The sequence below is a fragment of the Tasmannia lanceolata genome, unplaced genomic scaffold (genome assembly GCF_043159265.1).
Source record: "Tasmannia lanceolata isolate RefF3 unplaced genomic scaffold, GAP_Taslan_0.1 ptg000015l, whole genome shotgun sequence".
Classification (NCBI taxonomy): Eukaryota; Viridiplantae; Streptophyta; class Magnoliopsida; order Canellales; family Winteraceae; genus Tasmannia; species Tasmannia lanceolata.
The window spans coordinates 48,675,749-48,685,529 of NW_027518692.1; the positions used below are offsets into that span (position 1 = coordinate 48,675,749).

The window sequence follows — 9,781 nt, forward strand, 5'->3', positions numbered from 1 at the left end:
AATTCATAGCTCAAGGAGAAGACCAAAAGAATAATTGTGGCATTAATGTTAAGATTTCCAAAATTATATGTATATAAATTTAAGCTATTGATATTTGCACTACCATGTTCTGATAACGACAAACTCACCTCGTCTTTTATTATTTAACCAGCTGTTCAAAGCTGCTACAATTCTCAAAAAAGCTCTCAAAAGCGAATTAAATAATAAAAGACAAGGTATTTTGCCTCATTAGCAATACGTGTTGGTGTAAATATCAGTAGCCTATAATTAAAGGCATTTAAAGCAGACCCTGAATCTTATACCTTAAACCCTAAATACTAAATACTAAATCCTAACCGTTCATCTTATGTGAGTAGGTCATGCTTCAAAATTCATACCGAGTACTAGATCAAGGTGGCAAATGGGCCGTGCCGTGCCCGGCATGATATTTCTCGGCCCAACGTAGCCCGCAGGCCGGCACGGCACGATTTGGCCAAGGTCCGTGCTGTGCCAGCACGAATAAGGTTGAGGTTAAGCACGGCACGGCCCACAGCCCGTGTTGTGCCGGCCCGGGACAACAACCACATAGGCTCACTTTTTAACTAATTTTGCCGTGCCGAGCCGCTTGTCATGCCGTGCTGTTTTGCGCCGCGTGCCTAAACCCTCAGCCCGGCACGGCCAATATCTTCGTGCCGTGCCGGTACGGCCCACTCACTGTAGCAATTAGTGCCGTGCCGGCACGGCCCATGTCGTGCAGTGCTGGCCGGGCCGCGGGCCGGCATGGCCCAGTTGCCACCTTGAGTACATGAGCCTACAGCTCAATGGTCAAGGCTCTATTCTCTAACCTGGGGGCAGATGTTCAATTCCAGCTTGATTACCAAAAAATATATAAGAGTCAAAAATCAAAATCACAATCGTTGCATAAACTAAGAAATATAGACCCGCGTGTGCTACTTTTCTTTTCCCAAATCAAAGATGAAATTGAATGAACTATAGTACCAACCAATGTCACAATCTTGGAGGCAATTGATCCAACGGTTATAGATTTATCCGATCACATCAATCGGACAAACCAAAAAGAAATTATCTTAAATCTAATCTAAATTTGTTGCATAATAAAGTCTTTGTCGCGAAAGAAACGGTAAGGCAGAGCTTGTGACCCGGTCCCACACCACAGTAGACACCGAAGGAGTCAACAAACAAACAAAAATTAAAAAAAATCTAACACGTGTCGTCCTGAGGTGGCCGCAAAAGAAGACGTCTACAGTCTAGAACGGGTGGGTCAAAAAGAGGTACGTGGAGACACCGCCATCGCCCAATCACATGGGCCCCACTCCGTTTTACCAGTAGTCAAATCCGTGCCGTCAAATTCGTTGCCTAAGTTCACGTGGATCCCGCCGAACCAATCGGGACTCTCCATTTGTAGAATTCGTCAATGTAGGTCTCTCTCTCTCTCCCTTTCTCTCTCTCTCTCCTGAAAATCCAGCTGTCCAATCTGACGCAAAGGCTAACGTCATTCTGATAAATATTCAAACCATGAGTCTTCGTCTAAACACCCTCTGATCGCCCTTTTTATTGGCGTGGGAATTGCACCGGAAAAAGACTTCATAGACTTCTCCTTACTTCTTATTCTTCTCCAGACCCTCATTTCTCTGCTCTTTCTTTCCTCTCTTCTCCATTTTACGGACAAAGGTGGAAGACTCACCACCAGTACAAACTCAATCTGATTTTTCGTAAATAATCCTACGAACGAATTCATGGGCTCGGGTAATCGGTTTTCGGGAATTGCTTTTTCGATGAATCCCAATTATAGAGACGACCCAGATGAACATATGGATACTAATGATAAACGCGTAATTATGGGTGAGATGGATTTCTTCTCGGATAAGAACAGATTGTCTACACCCATCAATAATATCAAGGAGGAGGACTCACATGAAGCTGAAGCAAGGTTGAATTTTGATGTAAATGTAAGTGATTCATTAAATTTGGCGTTATTCATTCTGATTTTGATCAGGTTAAGAATGCTTGGGAGAGAATAGTACTAGGATAGGTGACCTCATAGGAAGTCCTGGTGTTGCACCCTTTAAATCTCCTATTTCTCAAAAACAATACAATCAACATCAATTAAAGCTTATTTTGGGATTGAGCCTCTACCTCAATGGTCAAGGCTTTGTCCTTCAACCTTGAGGTCGGGGGTTCAATCCCAGCTTACCTACCAAAAGTTTGAGTTGCTAAATTTTCTTCTCTCTTTCTCTTTTCTATGTTTATAGACCGGTCTGAACCTTCGTACTGCAAATACGGGCAGTGATCAATCTACGATCGATGACGGAATCTCATCCAATGTGGATGAGAGAGAAAGGAAAGCTGAGGTGAGAAGAAGAATTAGAATTTTGGATTAGAATTGAATTTATGGGTCTTCTTGTGCTAATTATGCTGATTTATAATCTTTTTCAGTTGGCGGTGCTGCAAGCCCAGCTAGAGAGGATGAACGAAGAGAATCAGCGTCTGAGAGGGATGCTTAATCAAGTGAGCAACAACTATAATGCCCTTCAGATCCATCTTGTGTCATACATGCAACAACAGGCTCAGAGAAGCGAAACCCACCAAGAACATGAGGTATTTTACTTAGATGATTATAGTTTTTAATTTTTTTTTTGGTTTTATAATATTATTCTGTTGAAGTATAAATAATTAAACAACATCACCTCTAACTCACGGCAGGTCCTGCAACTCCTTTATATTAAAAATCCACGTCTACGGCCAACCAAAAATGAGGCGCCACACTGGAGAGCGTTGAAATATAAATGATTAGATAACATTAACTGTTTTGGATTAATTGGTTGTTTCACATATTCTTATTACTTAGATTGGTTCTTATCCATATTTCAGAATATTGATGAAAAGATCCAAGAGAAGAAGCACGATCCTGGTGATGGAGGTGATGGAGGATTAATGGTGCCAAGACAGTTTATGGATCTAGGCCCAAATGCTACAACCGAAACTGATGACCCTTCTCACTCTTCGTCAGTAGAGAGAAGCCGAGAGTGCTCCAGATCATCTCCGAACAATCTCGAAGTGGTTTCGAAGGAACTCACGGCAAAGAGCGGCCATGGTAGAGGAACTCAGAGGGAAGAGAGCCCAGATCAAGGATCCCCGGGTTGGGTTCCTAATAAGGCCCAAAAATTACCCGAATCGAAGAACGTTGATCAATCCACAGAACCCACAATGAGGAAAGCTCGAGTCTCTGTTCGAGCCCGATCGGAAGCGCCCATGGTATAATTCATCATCTGAGTTAACTGCACTCTAGATCTTCTAATTATCCATAATTGGGTGTAATTAAATCATAAAATGATAAACTTTCAGATCGGCGATGGATGCCAATGGCGAAAATATGGGCAAAAAATGGCGAAAGGAAACCCTTGTCCACGAGCTTACTATCGGTGCACCATGGCCGCCGGATGTCCAGTTCGCAAACAAGTATGTTTCTCTTCCAATTCAATTCCACTTGCATTTCATTAATGGTTTGATTAGTTCAAATGAGTTTGATTAATCTAAAGTCATCTGAATTTTGACGTGGGTTATCCGAATTTTCAAACTGTGACAGAAGGTCTATAAATAGAAGAACTCACAATTTGTTTTGTAATATGAGATTCCATTGTGGGAATCAAAGTCTAGTGATTTCCCAAGCCTCTTCTCCCTCTTTAGAGATTTTCAAATTCTCTTTTTATTCCTTTTATTTTTCTTTATTTCGGGTTATTTGTTATTCGCAAAAACATAAACCAATATATTAGAGACTTGCAAAATCTGAGGGTGTTTTGGGTTTGTTTATGCTTGCGCGTAGCGTCAACAAACGTCAATAGATTTGGTCTATTTGGAGGCGAACTCGCAGATCCCTTTTGCACATCATTCAAATGGTGGGGGCGAATGTGGTCTTAAGGATAGCCACTTCATGATGCACCTTGATGCATTATTTTCTTCTACATCTCCACCAAGTTTCATTACAAACACATTTTTTTCTCCAACACTACAGGTTCAAAGATGCGCGGAAGATCGTTCGATCCTGATAACAACTTATGAAGGGAACCACAACCACCCTCTTCCGCCAGCGGCCGTGGCAATGGCATCTACCACATCTGCCGCGGCATCTATGCTTCTCTCCGGATCAATGCCGAGCTCCGACGGGCTAATGAATTCGAATATCTTTGCGAGAACACTCTTACCTTGCTCGGCAAACATGGCGACCATATCCGCCTCCGCGCCTTTCCCCACCGTCACATTAGACCTCACCCACAATCCCAACCCCTTGCAATTCCAAAGGCCACCCCCTCAATTCCAACCTGCCGTCCCCAATGCAGGCTTTGCAACTCCCTCGGCCCCACCGCAGATCTTTGGCCAACCGCTCTACAACCAATCAAAATTCTCTGGTCTTCAGCTATCTCCCAATATGGACCCCACCCAATTTGCTTCTCCCCCTCAGCCGCCCTCATTGGCCCACACGGTGAGCGCCATCACGGCCGATCCAAACTTCACCGCCGCTCTAGCAGCAGCCATCTCTTCAATTATCGGCGGCAATAATAATAATACTGCCACCACTTCCAATAATAACAGCAACAGCAACAACAACAACAACAAAATCAGCAACCCCAACTTTTAGGCAAGCTGATTGTCTAGATCTTTTTTCTTTCTTTTTTGTTTTTTTTTTTGTTTTTCCTTCATGGGGGAGAAAAATTAGAATATACCCAATTCCATTCTTTCTTATTATTTTATATTGAATAATGAAAATCCAAATTGTATTTTGATAGATATTTTGATATCAATTTTGGTAAAGTGTTTTTTTTTGGAAGGGAAGTGATTCTTCTGTTATTTTATATTATTTTAATTTCAATTGCTTGTGTTAAGTTATTCTTAAAAGTGACAATTTTGTTTCCTTTTCTTGTGTGAGCCCTATTCCTTGTTTGAAGTGACTTAAATGGGGGTCAAGAAAAGCGTCCTATAGACGAGAGAGCCGAAGTTAGACACGGAAATGCTCTTTTGGTGTTTGTTAGAGGGAGAGAGGGATGTCTCTATGATGCCGGAGCAACCTCGAAGAGCAGCGACGGTGAAGGAAGTTGCCACAAATAGAAAAGATCTAAAAATCGGAACTTTTTACACTGTTGTAGCTGATTTGGAAATGTTTAGGATTTGATCCAGTTCAAAATATCAACTAAATCCAAATCTAAATCTTGTGGGTACCCAAACATGGTCCAGAGGGAGTGGCTCAGGAAGGCAGGGGAAGGATATTTCATTTCTCTTTCTATATTTGTCGCTCTTTCTTATGCTGACTTACGTACGTATTGATTTTTCGGTAATCCCATGACCCACGTAGTCTCACCGTATTCACCGTACAATAATCATTTCTAAATAAAGGCATTATTTTCTAGGCAATATCGCGGAAAAGTAAGCCGGTAGGATTAAATGGCTTTCCGCGAAATTGCCTCCCAAATTCCATCTAGGGAAATGCTAAGTCCACTCGCGGAACTGCGGAAGCAGCATTCTTTTACTTTTCTTTTACATACCTTGATATAATGGAGGTCCATTATTTCTTCAACCTATATTTAGAAGTTTCTACCGGCCGTGTGGACAGTCCAACCAACTTGATTTTGAGGTAACGTAACACTAAATGTAAGGAATGCTAAACCGAAGGGCACCTTACATAAACCCAGCATCAAATGCGTCCCATTGGTTGGATGCCCCACCTGTCGGTTTAGCATCCCATTAGATACTTTTTCATTTTTTTTGGGGCCAATAAACGTGATTAAGCTAATATAAACCCAATATATAGCTTCCATCACACCGGCCGATGAGAATACAAATTATACAAAATCACAGTCGGGTGAAACTTACAGCAATTTTTGATTTATGGCCTGCACATTCCTCCCAAAATAATCTGAAAATAAAAGATGTAGGATTTAGGATACGGCCAATTCAGCCCGTTAAGACCATGAGTCTAAGGGAGCTAACATACATACCAAAGTCAGCTAAACTTATTTTAAATGGGGTTTAAAAAATAAAAATAAAGATGTTTCGGATTTTCTCCGTTTAAACCTTTTACAACTCGGAAAACATTTAAAACGCATTTTTTGGCCAATTTTCCAACTTATCCCTGCTACATGTTGTAGATGACATAATTATAGGGGAGTGATAAATCGACCCCCATATTTCTTAAATCGACTCCCCATGTGCCTCTCTCTCTCTCTATCTAACTCAGAGGAGAGAGAAAGAGACATAGGTGGTCGATTTATCACTGTTCTAATTATAAGAGCAATGATAGATGCAAGGGCTCCTTGCATCTATCATTCCTCTAATTATATGTTAATTATAAACATATTAAACAAATATTTTTGTGTTTTCATTTATTTGACCATGAGCCAATACGGTATTAAACCTGAATTGTTCCCATCCTCTTTTAGCGGAATTGCATTTTGCTTACTTACCCATCATTGTCGCCCATCAAATCTGACTCAGTAAAGCAATAAATGCAGCAGTTAAGCGTTTGTGTGGATTTTTCTAAATTGTGTGTCATGAGCTTATTATAACTCGTCATGGGAAAGTATGCAGCTATCTATAGTGTGGTCTCGTGTTGTGACTGAGCTCTCCCGGCCCATGACCTAGAAGGTGCGGGAGAAGAAAAGTCATCGAAATGGCCCCATTGTGAAACTGAAAGTTCGGGAATCAATCCAATACATTCTAAAGCCGGTCTTATTGCCTTAATGATTTTGAATGTCAAACAAGTAATTCACTTAGATTCACACTGAAACATCCACTTTCAATTTTAAAGAGAGAGTTGGAAAGCATATTTATTCTTGATTGACTCTCATGAAACAATGGAAAATTGACAAGCTTTTCATCAAATATTCCCTTGTGAATCCACTTTGTTCTTTGTTGAAAGTTCAGTAAACAAGATAGGGCGCTGATATCCCCCCCCCCCCCACCCGACGGCTGGCTAACGTATTCCCACCATTTGACCGGTCTCTCTCTCTCTCTCTCTCTCTCTCTCTCTCTCTCTCTCTCTCCGCGCACACACAACACGAACAGTTGGTGGGCCCATTGGTGGGCCCATCTTTGAACAACGTAGGCCCTGCTCATACCACACCATAGGATAATCCAAACCGTCCATTTGATGGGCCACAAACGAAAATAGGTTGCGTCCCAAAATATTTTTCCATAGGCGGGTCCTAGCGCTCCGATCTAAATAGAAACTACATCTTATGCAACCTTTGTAGATTGTAGGGTTGTGATCATCCTACGGAAATGATTTTTTGGGCACAACCTATTTACATTGTGGCCCATCAAATGGACGGCTCGGATCATCCTATGGTCTGGACGGTACACTTCATTTTCAAAAATATGGGTGGGGCCTAAATTGGTACGAACCACACCATAGGATGATCCAAACCATGGACAGCTTGGATCATCCTATGTTGTGGACGGGTATGCTTCAATTTGAAAAATATCGGTGGGGCCTACGATTGGGCCTTAATGTTAGTGTACGACCAACTCCATAGGATTATCCAAACCATGGACGGCTTGGATCATCCTATGTTGTGGACGGGCCTTAATGTTACTGTACGACCACAGGATGATCCAAACCATTCATTTGATGGGCCAACCCTTTTGGGGGCACAACCCATTTACGTTATGGCCCATCAAATGGACGGTTCAGATCATCCTATGGTCTGGACGGTACACTTCATTTTCAAAAATATGGGTGGGGCCTAAATTGGGCCTTAATGTTACTGTACGAACCACACCATAGGAGGATCCAAACCATAAACGGCTTGGATCATCCTATGTTGTGGACGGTACGCTTTAATTTGAAAAAAATCGGTGGGGCCTACGATTGGGCCTTAATGTTACTGTACGACCAACTCCATAGGATTATCCAAACCATGGACGGCTTGGATCGTCCTATGTTGTGGACGGGCCTTAATGTTACTTTTACGACCAACTCCATAGAATGATCCAAACCATTCATTTGATGGGCCACAATGTAAATAGGTTGTGCCCCAAAAATCATTTTCATAGGATGATCACAACCCTACAATCTATAGAGGTTGCATAAGATGTAGTTTCTATTTAGATCGGAGGGCTAGGATCAGCCTATGGAAATGATATTTTGGGACACAACCTATTTACGTTTATGGCCCATCAAATGGACGGTTTGGATTATCCTACGGTGGTATGGGCGGGGCCTACGTTGTTCAAAGATGGGCCCACTATTCCACCAACGGTTTCTGTTGGGGTCACCAAATGTTCCTGTTGTGTGTGTGGAGAGAGAGAGAGAGAGAGAGAGAGAGAGAGAGAGACCGGTCAAATGGTGGGAAAGTGACATGTCAGAACATTTAACGTTAGCCAGCCGTCAAGGCGGGGGGAAATAGCCGTCAAGGGGGGGGGGGGGGAATATCAGCGCCCTTTTTGTGAGAATATTAGTTTGTCGTGCTCAGAGAGGGGTAGAAAAGATGGGAGAGGGTGAGAATTGAGAGGGAAGAAGTGAGGAGAAGGCCTGCAACTCGGGTCGGGCGGGTCGGGTTTTGGAGAACCCAACCCTACCCGAGAAATATCTCGGGTCGGGTTTTTTTTCGGAAAACCCACGATTCCCAAACCCGGCCCTACCCATGATAAATCTCGGGTCGGGTCGGGTCGGGTTTTTCACGTTGACGCAATTTTTTAAGGAAAATTCTTATTTGGCAAGGCAACGTAACTCATAGAAGCAGAAATTACAATCACATTACACTTGAATCAAACAATGATGTAATTACACTCACATTACACTTGAATCAAACAATGCTGTAATCAAACAATGTTGTAATTACAATCAAACAATGCTGAATCAAACACTTGAATCAACTCAACTCATAGAAGCAGAAATTACACTCACACGCAATAACAGTGGGTGCGTGGGTTTTCACTTTTATCTTTTAACTAACAATAGAAAAAAAATGTACATACTGTAACTTATGTTACTCGGGTCGGGTCGGGTCGGGCCCCTTCAAACCCGGCTCGACCCGAGATTCATGCGGGCTTTTGAATGCTCAATCCGGCTCGACCCGAAACCCATGAAACCTGAACCCAACCCACGCTATTTTCGGGTCGGGTCGATGCGGGTCGGGTAAAACCCGGCTCGAGTTGCAGCCCTAGCCCTAAGTGGCTGAACCATAAGAAAAATATTACTCTATTTTAAGTAGAGTTTTTCTTTTATATGTTTTTAAGCCACTTCTCACCCTCTCCTCATGCCCTCTCCCTCCTTGCCCCTCTCCCACCACTGATTAAATTAATATTCCATGGTGGCAATCATGGCCTTAATGTATAAAGACAACCCTATAATTTATTATTATTATTATTACTAGTAAAATATGCACGTGCACCGCACGTGCCACTAAGGTATTTTACAATTTGTTTATTTTAATATTTATTAATGAATTAGTATAACTTTTTAAAAATATTGTTCAATATTACAACGTAATTATTGTTAATTTCAGAAGAAATTGTATATTAGAATAATCAAAGAAATAGCAACATGATCAATTAGTAGAAGAATCAGGAAAAAAAATTCTTTGAAAGAACAAATAAACTTCTCTGATTTATTGGATGAATAAATAAATGTTGTGGGGTGGCATGGATCGAATGTTTGCCTGAAACTGAGTTTTTCCAGAGGCTCCCTTCAGGTCAGCATTCTTCTTGAAAGAAAGGGGATATTTTTTTGCAAGGAGGAGAAAGTGTTTGAGAGGCAGAGAGATAAGACTGTAAACGCATCATATAC

The 9,781-nt window shown here is 41.8% G+C and overlaps 1 protein-coding gene across 1 annotated transcript; it reads left to right on the forward strand.

The window, feature by feature from the left end:
- Positions 1-1,553: 1,553 nt before the first annotated feature.
- Positions 1,554-4,830, forward strand: LOC143891859 (putative WRKY transcription factor 31). Its single transcript, XM_077396364.1, has 6 exons — positions 1,554-1,949; positions 2,253-2,351; positions 2,437-2,598; positions 2,872-3,255; positions 3,346-3,459; positions 4,013-4,830. The coding sequence occupies exons 1-6, from the start codon at positions 1,737-1,739 to the stop codon at positions 4,634-4,636; spliced, it is 1,596 nt and encodes a 531-aa protein (XP_077252479.1). The 5' UTR covers positions 1,554-1,736; the 3' UTR covers positions 4,637-4,830.
- Positions 4,831-9,781: the final 4,951 nt, after the last annotated feature.